At 32.4% G+C, this 19,039-nt stretch overlaps 1 protein-coding gene, 1 long non-coding RNA gene and 1 other non-coding gene across 3 annotated transcripts; 2 read left to right on the forward strand and 1 right to left on the reverse strand.

The window, feature by feature from the left end:
* The first annotated feature begins 596 nt into the window (after positions 1–596).
* On the forward strand, positions 597–9,044 carry LOC114745320 (cytochrome P450 71D10-like). The gene is made up of 3 exons (XM_028933483.1): positions 597–1,054; positions 4,883–5,330; positions 8,424–9,044. Exons 1-3 carry the CDS (start codon positions 597–599, stop codon positions 9,042–9,044), a joined length of 1,527 nt encoding a protein of 508 aa, XP_028789316.1.
* Positions 9,045–16,682: 7,638 nt separating this feature from the next.
* Positions 16,683–17,926, reverse strand: LOC114745322 (uncharacterized). Its single transcript, XR_003740191.1, has 2 exons — positions 17,540–17,926; positions 16,683–16,748 (listed from the first exon to the last, which is right to left on the reverse strand). It is a non-coding gene; the product is annotated as an uncharacterized LOC114745322 (long non-coding RNA).
* Positions 17,561–17,644, forward strand: TRNAL-CAA (transfer RNA leucine (anticodon CAA)). The gene has a single exon. It is a non-coding gene; the product is annotated as a tRNA-Leu (tRNA).
* Positions 17,927–19,039: the final 1,113 nt, after the last annotated feature.

Here is a 19,039-nt window from a genome sequence, read left to right on the forward strand (position 1 = left end):
TGAAATTTAATTAATGCTTATATGGTAATTTTATTCTTGCAATTAATACGTAAATGTAACTTCTTATATATTTTTTGCTGTCCACCACGTTCTCATTTTATAGGTGTAAAGTTGAAAAAGGATTTCAATTTGATACGAATTTAATGAGTTAACCGTCATTTTTTTTATTCTAATGAATTAGTTAAGGTGATTTATATTGTGAACAAAGAAAATATTTAAATATGGATAAAATTATAAAAATGTATTTTTTTCCAAATAATTTAATGATTTAACCACATTTTCTTAAAGACGCCTCATAATAAGATAATAGAAACATGATGGGTAAACTAGTGATTTGTAATTGTGGGCCAAGAAAAATAGAATTTTCTTTGCAGTGAACAATGACGCATCAAATAAGGATAATAAGGATATTCAGAAAAGAAAATATTTAATGCAGCAGCGATAATCTAATGAGATTTTGCAATAAAGTTTAAATAAAGTCCTGAAAAATCTCCCACATTCCAGATTAGAGAGACTACTATATATTAAACGAAGCTCTCCATTTCTCCATGCCTAAACCACACACTGATCATAGTGCCAGTTCTCTTCCGTCCGCCATGGATTTTCTGCAGATTCTTTTCTCTACCTTCTGTGCTTTCTTCTTCTTCTTCCTCCTCCTCCTTCATGTAGTGAAACCAAGCTTCAAGAAATCTCCCCAAACTTGCCTTCCACCAGGACCACCATGGAAGCTTCCTCTTCTAGGGCACATGCACTACCTTTTAGGGCCACTACCCCATCGGTCTTTAAGAGACTTAGCAAACAAATTTGGCCTTCCTGTGATGTATCTGAAACTAGGAGAGACCTGTAATGTCATAATCTCTTCCCCAGAAGCCGCCAAAGAGGTTATGAAAACACACGATGCTGTCTTCTCTAATAGACCTTACCTTTTTGCTTATGATGTTTTGTCGTACAATGCTACCAACATTGCTTTCTCTTCCTCTGGTAGCTACTGGTCCATGCTCAGGAAAATTTGCAGCTCAGAACTTCTTTCTGCTAAGAGGGTCCAATCATTCAGGTTCTTTCTAATTTTCTATACTTCTTGCTTCACTTTTTTCATTGAGAGAATTGCTATAGCTCTCAAGAAATGAAGATAATTACAACAAAGTCTCATAACAATCATGCAGCTTATCATGATAAGTTCCAATATAGGAAATAATAGCATATTTCAAGCTCTCATTTGTTTTTAAGAATTTTTAGTAATTATCTTCCTTTTTGACACCTCACAGTGATTCTTCTTTTTCATTCCTATAATGATTATAAGTTACGCAATAATAACACTCGATGTAAAATGAAAAAAATTAATTCATATGTTCTTATAATTTATTTCAACTTTAAATCATATTCTTGTAGTTTATTTTGTTTAGGTCCTTATTATGGAAAATTTCCCTTTACAAATTTTAGTGGGCATCACTATGATATTCCAAGAAATAATATAATTACTAAACAAATCTTCATCACAGGTGAGCAATATAAGAAATTGTTTTAAATGGCTGTAAGATTCTTTAAAAGCTGTTTTTCAATAATAATTTATAAAATACGAGGTAAGTTTATGAGGATAGTTTTATGTGCTTATTAAGTTTTGTTACTATTTATGCATTAGAATTTGTCATTTACTTGTTATGGAACTTTTTGGCAATAACATTTCTTCCTTAAGACTACATAGTAATTTTCCTAAAATTTTATTAGTTAGAAAAACCTTAATCACAGTATCAATATTTTGTGTGCAAAATTTACAGGGTACCTATAATTTCTGTGTATAAAAATTTATCAGGTCTTTCTCATTAAAAAAACCTCAATGGATGACTTTCTCCCAATTTTTCCAATAATTATAACGAATTTATAAAAAAAATATGGATGTTAAAAATGGTGTTAAAAAGAAAAAAAATGTCATAAAATCCATGAAATTTTATAAGTTATAATTAATGAATTTTACACTTAGGTGGTGTTTGGAAAGCTATAAAAATACTTTTTAAGAATATTTTTCACAAATCGACACAAAATCCTTTACATATTTACTTTTAAAATCACTTTTAAAGCTATAGTTTTATTTCTATCCAAACACCCCTTTAAAAGTAAATGTCTATAATGAATTTAATTATAAGAACTTAATTCAAATAAAATAAATGATAATAACTTGATTCAAAATTAAGAAAAATTATAGCGAAGTTTGAATTAATTTTTTCTTTAAAAGACAGTGGCTGAAAAGAGTTATACTTTTCCTCTTTCGATCTGGAGAAATTCTTACATGCACCCAGCGTATCACCTCATCTATGCACTGGCCAGTCATATTTTGACAGTTTGATTAATCTTTATCCTACTTGTCAGTCCCTATGTCACTCCTCGCCCTCTATTATTTCAATTTTTTTTTTTAAAATACGTGTTCTTCCCCCCCCGGGCGTACTCTTTCTCCTGTCTGTAAAATTTTTTTCAAAAACTTTCATTTTTCCTCTCTGCCTCTCTTCGTCCCAATACCCCACTCCTCCCATCTCTCTTCCCTCTCTCAAGTACCGCCACTTCTCCCATCTCCCTCTCTCAGGCAAGTGGATATCATGAGACTCACCTCCGTCGGAGTACAGGAGAGTGGCCTAAACCACGGATGCCAGCTGAAAAATGGGGCGGTCCACGGAGGGATCAGGGTCTGCGCCGATCGTGGCCACTGCCTCACAGTCTCTGAAAAGTGACGACGCCAATGTCTAAGCTTGGTGAGCTAGTAATCGGTGACTAGCATGTAGATGCCGGAGGAGGTATAGAACAAGATACTGATTTCTCACAGGCCAGAAACTTCTCTTTCTTTTTCATATTTTCCGAACAAATCAGACACCATATATGAGAGAGAGAGATGGAGGGGAGGGGAGAAAAGATATGAGCAGTGAAATCCACAAACACATGAAGAGTGATTTATCAGAACCGCTACAGGGCCTCTTGCCGCGACAAGATCATATATGAGAGATGGAGGGGATGAGGGAAGGCCGGAAGGGAAAGACAAAAGAGAGGGTGGCGTGGTGGAGGAAGAGAGATTGGAGGAGTGGCGGCAAATAAGGGATGGAGAGTAAAAGTTTTTAAAAAAAAAAAAATTGCAGATGGGACAGAAAGTAGAAGAGAGAGACAATAAAAAAACACATATTCCTAAAAAAATATTTAAATAATAGAAAGGGGAGGTGTCACGTTGGCGGAGAAGGAGGATATAGATTTCTTGAGCTGTCAAAATATTACTGGCCAGCGCACAAATGAGGTGGTAGGCTGGGTGTATGTAGGGGTGTTCATCAAACCCGCTAGCCCGGTATGCCCGCCCGAGCCCGCAAGAAAATGGCCCTGCCCAGCCCGGAAAAAAAAAAAGCCCAAAGAAAAATGGGCATTTTTGGGCTGGGCATATTATGGGCAGGGCAGGGCTGCGGGCATGGTATGCTGCCCTGCCCATTTGGCCCTGCCCGTGATATATATATTTATAATTCTTTTTTTTTGCCAAAAATACTTATAATGATATATAATAATATATATTATTCTCTCCTTTTTCATTTGCCATAGATACATTTAGTGGTATGCGTAATTCTTCCTTCTTGGTATCTTTTTAATTTGGTTTAGTATCTTTTAGTTTGTTTTTATTGTTGGTTGTCTTGCAAAGATGCAAAAGCAAGCTCACTTTAGTGTTATATTAAAAGATATATCAATCTAAGACAAAGCAAAGTTATTAATTTGTTGAATTTATTGTTTATTCAAGTATTTATTTCTTTATAGTTATTATAAGATACCTTTACTTTAACTAAAAATTTTTTTACCAAGGTATCACTATTTGAGCTTGAAAACCCGTCCTGCCCAGCCCGTTATTGCCCAGCCCGAAAATGGTTAGGGCTTCTGTGGGCAGGACAGGACAGCGGGCCGCAAAATGCAGCCCGTTCATTTTTCGGGCTGGGCATCGGGCAGGGGGCATGCCCTGCCCAGCCCTGCCCATGAACACCCCTAGGTGTATGCAAGAATTCTCCTCGCGCTGTTCTCTTTTCTGTAGTTGGCTCTTGAAGCGTTAATTAATGAAGTGGGCCGTGAGAAAGATTTGATTGGTATGTTATACAGTCAACATTTCTTTTAATTTGAACCCAATAAATTTCAATATGATAATTTTGCCCTTTTTTTTTAAATCAAAGTTCCTTTTTTCTTTTGATTAAAACTTCGATGTCAATGAATTCATAATCTATTTTTTATTATATTTAGATACATTTATTATAAGCCCATGCAAAAATACTTGTTATATACGGTCAACTTCAAATTCATAATAGAGTTGTCTATAATAGAATGATACCTATGACTATGTGCAGTTAAAAAAAATGCTCATTCTATTTTTGTTTTTTGAATTATAGGATAGATGACATGAGACTACAACTCACAAGTAGAATTGAACCGGCGAATTCCCAAGATTTTTTATTTTTTATTTTTTTTACCAACTTTTAAAGAGATTCTTTATGCCAGCAGGTTAAAAGGCTACTAGCAGAAGCTCATTCTATTAAAACTAATTAACTTCTATAATGAAAAAGCCTTTCAAGTATTTCAAGTCCTTTTGTTGGTACATTACCGAAGGAAGTCAGGTCACCCTACTTTTATCACACTTGGTTACAATAAATATAATGCATTTAGCATTCTGATGTTATTTTCTAGAAGCATCCAGCGTCCTAATTTATGTGTGATATATTCAGCACCCTGACATTATTTTTCTATAAATCTAATATCCCCAAATATTATTGTTTGATTAAATCCACTGTCCTAATTTTATTTATAGTTGAGGGTGCTAGATGCATTATAAATAAGATTTGATTAATTAGTTGAAAGAACCCTAACTGTTTCCAAAACGCAGGTTTATCAGAGAAGAGGAAGTGTTGGAAGTGGTGAAGACAATCTCAAAAAACGAAGGATCAGAGGTGAATCTGAGCAAGATGATAATGTCCATGACAAACGCCATAGTAGCACGAGCAGCTTTTGGTGGGAGATCAAGAGACCAAGAAGCCTTCCTTAGGTGTGCTAAGAAGGCTTTGAAGCTGGCTGGAGGCTTTTACATTTCAGATTTCTTCCCTTCCATGAAGCTTCTTCAAGATATTTCTGGTATGAAGGCTACACTTGAGAGGCTGCACAAAGAGATTGATAGAATATTGGACAACATCATTGATGATCACAGGAAGAAGAAGAAGAATGGAACATGTGGTGATAAGGTTGAAGAAGATCTAGTTGATGTTTTCTTGAAAATTCAGGAGCAAAATGACCTGGAGGTTCCCATTTCTGTTGACAACATCAAAGCAACAATTCTGGTAAGTAGGATTAATTAGATGCTTATGTTAACATTTGATAATGCAAACTTAGAAATATAAACCCATAAATAATTATTTTCTCATTAATTGTGGTAAATGGCGAGGCATGGAATTTTTTTTTTTTTTTGGTTACGTTACTCATAAGGGTCTGATTATTTGAATCCTTGACCGCTACAAAATTCAATCTCACCCTTCCCTTATCACTTGAGCTAACATTAGGTGGTGTTGCTTTTGAATTTTCATGAAACATTAGTTATTTTTGTAATATTCTACTCTGAACTAAGAAAAAAATCAAGTGAGGCATTAGAAATAAGGATTTAGTATTTGCTACAATCTAGACCATTTAATGACTTTCTTAACTTATGTGTAAAACTACAAAGACACGATCATTTTATAAAGAAGGGGGAAGCTTGCACATAATTCATTTTGGTGATTAATGGAAGAAAACTTAGCTTTATTTGGTCATGAAGAGTTTGATTGATTCAATTGATTGGCACATGGATAAAAAATAATGGACAAACTAACCAAGATGCTTAAACTTGATTATTTTTGCTCTGCAAAATTCAACACCAAATTAAGAGTATGCTTAACGTGTAACATCCTTATTTTTATCTAGTATTTAATTAAATTTATAAATAAATATATTTTAGTATTAAGTTAATTATAAAAAAAAAAAAGTTAGATATAGGCAAATTATCATTATTATTATTTTAATAATGTTTTTGTGTGTTATTGTGTGTGTGTGGATGATATTCTAGAAAATTAAATCATAGTATAGAAGTCCCACATCGACTAATCTTTAGAGTGAAGGAGGTTGAGGAGCCTATATATAGGAGCTAGTGAGTGGAGCTTGGAGTGAGCAAATAATTTTCGCACATATCTGAGGTAGTCTCAGAAAAGTGCTAGTTTTGAGTTTATTAACCGTTGGATCGGACTGAAATTTGGTCAGCCCATTTGGGACATCCAAATCGTTAATTTCAACGGTTGGATCATCATTTTGATCTCCGAGTTACAATTTATTAGGTACATTTTTAACTTATATCTTTTGGATTTAGCAGATAGAGTCCTGAATAGTAAATTAGCATTTTAAAGTTCATTCACCGTTAGATTGAGCTATAATTTGAGGATAGTATCATGATAGATAGGAAATTAAATTCAACGGTTAGATTAAGGGTTAACTTCTGTAGTGAGAATAACCTGGTTCATACTAAGTCTATTTGTCTAAGTCCTTCGAAGATGGAATATAAGTTATAAATTTACAGTTTGTCTATTTACATTATGAATTTGATGATTCTAATAATATAATCTAATAATTAAAGGATATTTAAGTAAGGAAAATTTAGGAATCGAGTCTAAATCATATATATATATGTTCTCATTCCAAACCTTAGAAAAATGTCTTTTAGGCTAGAGTTCTGAGTAAAAATTAAAGCTTTTAGAGGAGGAGTTAGAGGCTAAAATTTTGTGAGTAGCAAACTCTAATACTATAGAGATAATATTTTAATTTTGTTTGTAGATATAAACTCTATTGTGGCATTTTCGAGGTTGGACTCTGGTTGTAGTTGACTGTTAGCTAGGAGACCAGGTAACTAAATTTCTATCTGTTGCATGCTCTAGTATGAAGTTGGTGAGCGGTTTATAACTAATTCTATAAAAGTATATTACGTTTTGTATGAACTGTCTTGTGGGATGCTATTTTAAAAAGGATTGACATAGTTTGTATTGCAAGAAATTGGTGATCATGATTATGATGTGTTATTATGAAATTCTGTTGATTATGCATATAAATGTGTCATTTTGAACCCTGTGCATCTATTTTGGGTGGGGAAAGGAGATAATTGGAGTTATTGAGATTCATATACTTGCCACGTGGTATTAGCCTCCATACGGAGCTCTATGGTTGGCTGCTATTATTGTCCCACTAGTTCTTCGAGGGACTGCGACACCCCACTAGTTCTTCGAGGGGGACCCATGGTCCACCGAGTGCTCTGTGGTCTTTGGCCGGTCCACATCATTCGTGTGGTGAGCTTGTCAGAGTTGCCAGTCAAATGGAAAGAACTTAGCCCATGGGTCCAGTCGGCGGAAATAAGGAGGATATAAGGATGGATTTGGGTTCAGGAATTGCATATGACATGAGATATTCATTGATATTTCCATCTTTTAAATAAATGACAAGTATGTTATCTCTTTTGAAATGTATCAATTGCATGAGATTGGTGGAAATATTTGTCTTGTATGATTATTGTGAGTTTAAATGTTAAATAAATGTTTATCAACTATTATTAGCTCTGTGTATCCCACCTGACACCTCGCTAGCCCATGCTAGGGTGTGGGATAGGTAGGGATTTAGTTACTGAGACGTTGTCTCATTTCTGTTGCTTTACCATTTTCAGGAAACAATACGTTAGCGGGACCTTCGGGGAAGACTCCTGAGGCTCAATAGCTGTAGCTGACAGTGTAGAGCTTCTGGACCTTATTTTTATGCAATCTTTTCGTATATTGCCACGCATCAGGACTGCATTCATTTGGAACTTATTTTACCTTCCTTATATTTTTATGTCGTTTGACTTAGTGAACGTATTATACTTTCTATCTTTGGTTTATTTTGTCTGGAATTGGACTAGAGTGCTGGTAGTGGGCCTGAGGCCCTTAGATTGCATGTGATTGAATTACTGTGGATCCACGATGTGATAATGGCAATGTTGGCAAGTTTAGTTGTTGCTAGTGTTGACTAAGATAGTCAAGTCTAAACTGCTATTATAATTTATCATTCAGAGGCGTATTGTTTTATAACCATGTTGGCATGATTACAAATATAGGTTATTCTTTTCTAACCATGATAGCCTTAATTAAGGTCGAATTCTTTTCTATCATGGTTAGCCCCTTAGTGATGTGATTGTTCTTAAATAACCATGATAGGGTATGTTTACTAGTTTTAGTCCTTTCTATCATGGTTAGTTCTGGTTAGTAAGTGATGGATGTTACATAACGAATATGGAATGTATTTATGCTTGGCTTTTTTTGTTCAAATTAAGAAGGGTGAAACAAGATTTGACCAATCTAAACCTTGGAAAACAAATTCATCAATTTTAGGACATATTCATCGGAGGAACTGAGACATCATCAACAACTGTAGTGTGGGCAATGTCAGAGATGTTGAAACAACCAAAGATATTGGAAAAGGCACAAGCTGAGTTAAGAAGGATTTTCAAAGACAAATCATACGTGGACGAGGCAGAACTTCACCAACTTGAATACTTACAATGTGTTGTCAAAGAAACTTTAAGGTTACACCCACCAGCTCCATTACTACTTCCAAGGAAAAACAAAGAAACCTGCGAAATCAATGGATACAAAATACCTGCGAACACCAGGATCCTTGTGAATGCTTGGGCAATAGGAAGAGATCCCAAGTATTGGTCTGAAGCTGAAGAGTTCAAACCAGAAAGATTTATGGACGGTTCTGATTATTATAACTTTCGAGGAACAAACTTTGAGTATATCCCATTTGGATCTGGAAGGAGGATATGTCCAGGAATCGCTTTTGCCACACCTAATGTTGGGCTTCCACTCGCCAGTTTGTTGTATCATTTTGATTGGAAGCTTCCTAATGGAATGAGGCGGGAAGAGTTTGATATGTCTGAGACTTTTGTTGGAGCGGTGAGGAAAAAATTAGATTTGTGCTTAATTCCTGTTTATTCTCATCCTAATTAGCATTACAATTATGTATTATTATTATTAAATCAGTTAATAATCCTGTGATCTATCTTCTCATATATGAAGAATGGGAATCTGGTAGGTGTCGATCTATGTAACTTTATATAATTATATATTAATTCAATAAATATTGTAGATTGTGTTATAAAATTAACCAAACAATGAAAGTAGATTGGAGAAGAGAAGTAGACAAGAATATAGGAGAATAATATTGTATTCCTTCACTTACTTCACTTGCATCACAATACAATGGCATGCCTTGTTTATAGGCATACTCTTACACATAAGTTACATTTGTACTTAAATGAAAGATAGTGGACAATAAACCACATGAATATGAGTGGGGGGAGTTACAAAATTAAAGGCATAGTGGAAAGGTAATGGAGTAGTGGAAGATTAATGCCTAATGGAAGTAGTGGGAGTTGATGATGAAGTTGAGAGGAAGAGGAAGAGGAAGAAGAGGAGATGGACATCCACATGTTATAATATTCATAACACTCCCCCTTGGATGTCCATTATATAATATATGTGCCTCATTAAAAAACTTCAACTAGAAAAAACCCCGTGGGATAAAAACCTAGTAAAAGAAAAAGAGTACACATTCACTAATACACTATTCGATGCTGCCTCATTAAAAACCTTGTTAGTAAAACCCAGTGGGAAAAAACCATAGACAAGGAAAAAAGAGTACAGTGTGTATTAACTCCCCCTCTTGATAACATCAATTGATATCCTTGAGTCTGTGACATTCGATATCATGAACAAACTTTTCAAATATTGTAATAGGAAGTGACTTGGTGAACAAATCTGCTAGATTTTTATTTGAACAAATTTGCTAGATATATATTTCGCCATCTTTTGGATATTGTGAGATAAATACTCCATTTAGAATTACCAGCATGTGAATCAGAAAAGAATCTAGAATTCTATTCCAATGTCTTTGGTGAATAACTATATCTTACGAGTAAGTTAACAGCAAATGATATGTGATGTCATGCATGACTGATAAGATATGATATGAAACTTCTGGACCTATGATTTGGTACTTCTGGACCAAGTAGTTCTTCATCACCTTCTCAAAATATATAGGGTTCTTTATTCACCTCCACAAATCTCACAACCATCAAAATATATAATGTATGTGATTTATCCATATAAAAACACTTTAAGGCCTTTCTTGTATCAATTATTTGATACACAAAAATCTTCATTTCTCAAGTATTCAATTTGCAATTTGAGGCAAAACTTTGTTCTTTCTAAGCCCTTTATTTCAAATTTTTTCTTTAAGCAATCCATAGCTTTTGTAAGCTCTTCAGGAGTTCCAATAATATTTATATCATCAACATAAACAATTATAGCAAACTCATTTTCAAATTTTTTCACAAAAATGCATGGGCAAATTTGATCATTTTTATATCATTTTTTCAACCGATATTTACTTAGTCGGTTATACCACATACATCCTGATTACTTATGGCAACTTATTTAACTTAATCATTGTTCTCAAGAACTTAAATTATATGCTTCTGGCAAGTGAAATTCTTTAGGGAATTTCATATATTTTGATTCAAAACTATAAAATGGATCATACATACTGAAATTATTTTAATCTTCATAATATTTTATATACTGAAAGATTTTCTTATATATGCTCCTGGCATATTTTTGAATCCTTCAAGGATTATCATATAATTTTTACTATTTAATGATCCTTATACATGGGTTATCTAATTGGCACACTTCATAATGCCAAACTATTCAAATATGTAAAATTATATCCACCACCAAATAATATGCCTCATCATAATTATTTGTGAAAATCTTTATTTTCACATAAACAACCATATATTCTATAGAAACTTTGTATGTGTTGGGACTACAGGCTCATTTTCACATATTGAAATAACATTTTCATCACATCTTTTCCCTTTTTCTTTTCTTCTTGGCCAAATTTATATCTACTTTGTATGATAGATCTATACATAAGATCCTCTTTTTATCATGTGATATTCTTACGAAAATCATTGTCGACAACTTTACCTTTTCGGTTCCATTTTTTCTTTTATGACATAACTTGTTGAGATCTCTTTCTTGCTTTTCAGGTACCTGAACCTCTTCTGGGGTTTTATAATTAGTTATGTCCTGACACTCTTTTAGAGTACATGCCTCCTCAATACAACTTCTAAGTTGTATGCTCCTCTTTATTCAAGATATACATTGGAACCGATTAACCTCTCATGCTTCTGGCATGTCTTAATATTTAAAATAATTGGAGCATTTTCAGCTGAAATAAGAGATTTAAAAATTTTCATTCAGGTCAGTAAAATATTTTGTAGCGTTTCATGAATGTAATTTTGATGAACTTCTGGTCCATACTGATATATATGAGGATCTATATTTAATAGTAATAATGCGTTCCATGCATTCTCTTTTCCAGCTACTCAATTTCTCCCCCTCATGTTAGGAAAACTTTATCGAATGACAATCAACTAATTATGCAGTATAAGTCTCCTAAATCTATTTGTTTCTTTTAGGAATATTATTTTGTTCCATTTAGAGACAAACAAGAAGAAGGAGGTTCTTATCCAACATATGTCCCAAATTTCTTTTAATATTCATCTATGTGCATTGTGGTGGGTTGGTAAGAAGAAATATTGTATATTTCAAGTTTCAGATGAAAAATACCTGGCTCCTGACCAAAAGCCAATTTTATCAGGAGAATTTTGTTGCCTTGATGCCTATAAGTGCTACAATATATTAAATCAAACATGCCAACACTAAAATGAAAAAATTTGTTCTCATAAATATTGATCAAGCTATTCACGGAGGCATTAACAAATGATTTTGCTAGATCAATTTGTTAAGCAGGCTTTTCAACATTTAAAACCTGATATATAAATTCACTAGCATCTTTAAAATCAAGTTTTGGGAATCACATAGTCTGGAAATATTTATCTAAATAATCTTACAAACTTCATGTTACAAATTAATATCAATCACACATCTTACCATTTTATATAGATGCATCTATCAAATATTGAATACTTGTATGGCTTATGTGCTTCTAAATGGGCCCATATATATTTCCAGAAATATATTGATCCATTCAAAAACAAAACATAACTAGTGATATTTTATAATCAATTTTCTTTGAGAACAAGCAGCACATACGAATTCTTAAAAATGTTGGCTATTCGGAAGAATCTTCTGGTTCTTCAATGGATATCAATACATAATCTTCAATAATTATATAGTTTAAGATAATCAAACAAGTCATGCCAACAATAAATCAAATTATATCAGTAAACTTCTGGTTTACTGTACCATGTTTCGTTACCAATAATAAACTTTTCAATATAATATATGATTGATGATATCCATTTATGAAAAATATATTCAATATCAACTCATACTTGTATTCTAACAGTTTTCTCCTTCAAGATTGAGTCATTCAAACATGATTCCTTTATTCATATATTTCATAAACAGCTGCTAGCATATAATAGGTCAAAGCCAATAACCTATCTTTTGCTCGGAAGCCCAAGTACTTCCTAGTTCATATATAGTTACGGACTTTGATCCAATTATACTATAACATTTACACTCTTTGGAGAACCAAAGCTGTGATGTAGATCTATGGGTCATATTTTTTACTATCAATACTTTGTCTGCTCATAAAGAGAAATCAGTATTAGTTCTTCTGGAATTATATTAATACTATTACATCTAGTTCTTCAAGAACTATATAATTTAAGACGAATATGAAAGACAATTTTATTTCAATATATCATTAACATAATAACAAATAATTATGAGTATCATAGATTTAACTTGCAATACACATAGAGAACACACAAAAATGATGAAGAACATTTAAAATGAACTTTTAAAAATAAAGTACAAATAATACTTAACGTTCAAAACTTCTCAATATTGATTAAGGTACTATAGACATTTAAAATGTTCAAAACTAATATTGAATCAAATCATATAAATAAGATATAAATAAACAAAATATAACTAGTAACTCTTGAGTCTATTTGATCTATTTAGTTTTATACACACTTATCAATATCACAATATCAAATTGTTATAACAATTTGTTTATCACAAATCACAATAAATTTAAAGACTGACAAATATTATACATATAGCCTTCTAGGCATATACTTGTATGTTTTCTATTTTTATATATATTTTGGGCATTTATGTTTCTTCACAATTTATTACCTTCAGGCATTAGAATTACCTTCGATATTTTCATAATATCTCATGGTCTTTTTGATTCCACAACCATTTTTTTAAACATTTGCTTTTCAATTAATTAATACATATTTGTCTATATGACTTCTGGTCATATTATAATATTTGTTCATAATTTTATCATATTTATCATGGGGCTATTACTAATTCTTCTGTTATGATTCAATAGTCAAGCCCCAAGATTATTGCCCTTTTAGTTATCAATTTAACTGATATAATGTGATCATACTCTTTATCACTCTTATGGATATATTCCTTGCTTTCAATAGCATACCATCATTTTTCTCAAATATTAGTCTTCCAGACTATAACAAAATTTTCAGAACTACGAAGTTCTTTTGTATCGTGAGTTTTTAACCATCAATCTTCAAGACTTTGATATATATTATCAAATTGTGACAGTTTTGTCATGCCATCTATTACTACCACAAGATGGTCTTTTATCAAATAATCATCAAAACGTGATGTGGCTTCTGGCCATCTAATCACAAAATCAAGAATATAATGGCTATTAGCTATTCATTTATATGTTTAACATTCTACTTTCCAAGATAACAATTAACCAATATCAAAGATGATAATCATATATAGTAATAAACATAAACCTCATAGCAAATCAAGAAGTATTAAGGATAGTAGGATCATAAAAATATAAGAAAAGTAAGAAATAAAAATTTTATATCTCAATACGATAAATAAAATATTCGGTTGCTAATGAATCGATATGGTTAAGATGCAAAACCATCATTTCCTCTAAATAAATTGGAAAATCTTACCAAACTGTTCGGATCAAACTATCTTCATTCAACGAACAAAACTTCAACGTGCATCAACTAGGAGCCATGAATTCTGATGGTAGAGTCTCGTGCTGATAACGTGTTATGAAATTAACCAACAATGAAAATAGATTGGAGAAGAGAAGTAGACAAGAATATAGGAGAATAATATTGTATTCCTTCACTTGCTTCACTTGCATCACAATACAATGGCATGCCTTATTTATAGGCATACTCTTACACATAAGTTACATTTGTACTTAAATGAAAGATAGTGGACAATAAACCACATGAATATGAGTGGGGGGAGTTACAAGATTAAAGGCATAGTGGAAAGGTAATGGAGTAGTGGAAGATTAATGCCTAATGGAAGTAGTGGGAGTTGATGATGAAGTTGAGAGGAAGGAAGAGGAAGAAGAGGAGATGGACATCCACATGTTATAATATTCATAACAGTTTGCATATTGTTATGCATTTGTTGATTACGGGGATTCAAGTATTATATGATTTATTATTTGACATTATTATACTGTACTGGGGTGTTGTACCGTCCTTATCAAACAATTTGGGTTACATGTATGTTGTATTTAGAAGAAATAAATAAGAAAAAATCTCATGTAAATCTTTTTCCTATTCCATAGCAAATATTCCCTCAAAGCAAATTGACATGCCGTTAATGCAATGATAATTGACGATATAATCGGTATACCGTCAAACAAAGACACACGAAAACTTCGAAAATCTCTGTCAAACAATTCTTTAGTTAACATTATTCGACAAAGTTATAAAAGTCAAAATATAATTGTAATCACCTAATAACCTTTCAAGTCAAGGCTAGTAAGTAAGACGCTAACGCATGTTAGAGTTGGCTATAGTCGAATAATTAATTGATCAACATTGAAAAAAAATATCTATACATCAATTTTTCTTATTCGTTGAATAGAAAAAATGCAACTGAAAATAAGAATGCTTATGTAATAAGCATCATTCTTATTATACATTGTTAATAAGAATGGTACCTCTCACTTTATTTGTCAATGCCACAACTTTTCTCTTCCCCTGCACCATACCAAGAGCCTGTTTGGTTGGAGGAAAATCCTGCGCGCGAATGGGAAATCAAAATTTTTCACTTCCAGCGAGCTCTTGGCTCGAAGAAATGGTGGGAAACGATTGATTTTTCTTTTAAACATACGAAAAGGGGTTCCCACCAAAATTGGTGATTACCAATTTTCATTGCTCGCCTCAAATGGCCGATGACCCACTTATCGTTGAAATGTTGATTAAAGGGAAGATCGTCGTCGTCGTCGTCGTCGTCGTCTTCATCGTTGTGTTGAGAGAGAGAGAGAGAGAGAGAGAGAGACCACTAACTCATCCTTCTTCTTTGCTGATGGCCGACAGGACTGCTCTAGAGAGAGGAAAGATGACGACGGTGGTCTCTTCTTCTTCTTCTTCAAGTGCGACAAACCAGAGGAGCGAAGTGAGAGAGAGCTAAATGAAGACATCGTTGCTGAGTCGGGAGGCCAAAGATTATTGTTGCTTAAAGGAAAACTGGAGCAATCTTCTTCATTCTTCTGCTTATTCTTCTTCTTTCTTTAACCCTCTTGGTCTCGTCCTCTCATCCTCGTCCCAATCCCTCAATATGTTAGTCACACACTCACTTCAATTGTGCAAGACTGTAAGTATGCTCATCCGACATCTCATTCCTTAGGCATGCGTGGCACGGTTTTGGAGTCTGAGTTTTGGACTGCTGGTAACATTTGATCAATGATTGATTACTTGCTTAGCCATGGCTTTGGTTTTGAGTGTTGGTAATGTTTTACTTGAATTCCATCTACTGGATAGATCATTATAAATAATCTATCAGCTTAGATATTTGTAGATTGCTCGAGCTTTTCACAAGTGTAATGAGTGTTGATTACTTGTCAAGTATATATAAGCATTATCAAGTATATCAAGTATATATAAGCTATGTTCATTACTTGTCATGAGTGTTGATATTATGTCACCCTTTTTTGGGTTAGAAACTTACTCTGCTTGCAGCCGGGGGGGGGGGGGGGACAGAGCATGATAATAAAGTACTCAAATATGGCTCAGGTCACTTGCAATTTTGTGCGAAAGTCGGATATATCATGCCAGAAATTGGAATTTGTATCGAGAAATTCCAATTGATGACAGTGAATTGAAATTTGCCAACACAAGTTCCAATTTACATTAATATATCCCATTGTTAAAATGACGAAACGCAATTGTGATTTATTAAATGCATTTCAATTTTGCGCATATACTTGGCGAGCACAGTGTAATGTTGTCCGTAAATTCCAATTTCCCTATCATTTCAATTGATATTAATAAAACCACATAACACGAAGCCAATTGGAATCTATATTAAATTAATTTCAATTTTGCATCCAAACTCGGATCATGATGCAACGTTGTTCGTTAAATTACAGTTTGCTCCTTGTTATTGTTACCAGAAACAGGGCAAATGTAAAAAACAAGCGCTTTCAGTGTGGGGATATATTAATTTAAAAGCATATTTTTATTTAATAATATTATATTTTTTTCATTGAAGAAACGTAATATTTTTAGCAACCTATTTTTCATCTCAGTGCATACCAGACAGGCTCTCAACCGAAAGAAATGTCACGTTTGCATATAAAAGCTACAACAAGCAAAAACTAAAGAGAGGGGGAAAAAAAAAGATGAACGATTGAGAAATAAGAGTCACATTTAAAAAGAAGAACATTATGAGAACAAATTAATGGGAGGAGCAAACTCTCACGTTATCTTGCCCTAATCACATTAAACTAATCAAGACTAACCACTCAAATTAAACCAATGAAACAAAGTAAAACTTAAGAAAGAACATTAACAAAATACTGTATTGTACTAATACAATGTTAAAATATAACTACAGTGTCACGACTTGGTCTATAAATATAGTTTTAATAGGACTTAATTTAAGTGTCAACGCTTTTTGCTTTTAGCAGTGACTCATTACATGGCTCCTAGTACCACTAAAAGTCAATTTTTCCAATGTTTAATGTTACATGGCAAAACTCTCGGGTATCATTCTTATTATACTACCTCTTGTCTTTAATATAAGATCTTATTTGATTTTTATTTTAGTCATAAATATAAGACCTTAATTTATTTTGTCTCTAATATTTATACATTTTTTTCAAAATAATCATTATAATAATGATAGTTCTAACTAACACACTTGAATAGTAAAGATATTTTAAGGAAAGACTATTGGTAGTATGTTTATCTTTAGGAAAAGACTATTTATTACAAATAACTAAATTAACTTATTTTTTAAAAATTTTTTAAATAGTTAATTAGCTCTTATAATTAAGATTGAAGGTAGTATGTTACTAATATGAACCATGAATTCCGGTCAAAAAAAAATCGTGCGTTTAAATTTACCAATGCTATATAAACATAAAAAACCTTCTCCATACCCAACATCAGGTCAGGATGGCCGAGTGGTCTAAGGCGCCAGACTCAAGTTCTGGTCTTCGAGAGAGGGCGTGGGTTCAAATCCCACTTCTGACAGTTTTGCCATTTCTTCCACGCATTTTGCAACATTCAAGGCCCAAGTACAAATCAAAATAGATCCATTTTGGTAGTCCGCCAGCATTAGGGGCCCATGATGAATCCTTGCCTTCAATGCTAAGGAGATAAGGGAATGAGATGTTGAAATCAAAAAAACATCCCATTACCAAAAAGATGGCTATAGTAAAAATAAGAAAAAAATTGTTTAGCATCCAATGATATCTTGAATGAAATTACACTTTCAATTAAGCTTGTACTCTCCATTTTTCATTTAATTAATAATTAGGTTTAGGACTAGACTCAAAGCCTGGCTATTCGGGAGAATCTTAAAATTACAATATTTTAATTTAAGTATCTAACATTTCAAGATAACATAAAAGAGAGTAAATCCAATTTAGGATTTTGAAATTCAAGACCTTTTGTTTTTTTAAAAAAAAAAAATTTGAACCCCTCACTAGTAATTGTTTAGTATCCAATGATATCTTGAATGAAATTACGATTTCAATGAAACTTTTACTTTCCATTTTTCGTTTAATTAATTAGGTTTAGGACTAGGCTCGAAAAGTGGCTATTTGGGAGAATCTTAAAATTATAATATTTTAATTCAAATACTTAACACTTTAAAATAACATAAAAGAAAGTAAATCCAACTTAGAATTTTGGAATTCATGACCTTTTATTTTTTTAAAATTTTGAACCCCTCGCTAGTGGCATTTTTTCAAAATTTTCTTTTAAAATTGAAATATTGTAATTTCAAGATTCTTTGTTGGGAAATTTTTTCTAATTCTTTTAAAAGTGTGGTTATATATAATTGTCCCTTTTCAAAATTTAAAACAAAAATCATATAAAATATAAGATAGAGATAGTTTGTATTGAATTTTGGACAAACTTCATGCATAAAAAACTTTAGAAGTCCTAGATTCATTTGTAGTATGTCGGCTACATTTCTCCTACTCGATTTTTCAATGCAACCTAAAAATGAGAAAAATTCTTGCAAGATTGACGTGCTTGAATATTTAAATATGAGAAACTGCTTGGGTTTTAATGTATCTGAGAAGTTATACTCATCTGATACTTGATATAAGACCTATTTAACTATTTTAATTAAATTAAAAAACTTAATTAAATGAGGTAATAATCATAAATATGATATATATTTTCCAAATACCCTCAGTAAAAATTTCTTTGAAAAACTGACATTTCAAAAAAAATGTTTTAAATTATTTTATTAAAAATATCAAATGGTAGAATTGATGTATATATGGAATTAATGAGTAATAAGTACTCCCTCACTTTATAAAATATATAGGTGTATTATCAAAGAGTAATAAGTATTATTATGGTATTTAATTTATTAATTGGTAATTTAGAAAAGAATTGATAAATATAAGAAAC

This window comes from Neltuma alba, unplaced genomic scaffold (assembly GCF_004799145.2).
Source record: "Neltuma alba isolate B1F8T4 unplaced genomic scaffold, ASM479914v2 tig00004610_pilon, whole genome shotgun sequence".
NCBI classification, from domain to species: Eukaryota; Viridiplantae; Streptophyta; class Magnoliopsida; order Fabales; family Fabaceae; genus Neltuma; species Neltuma alba.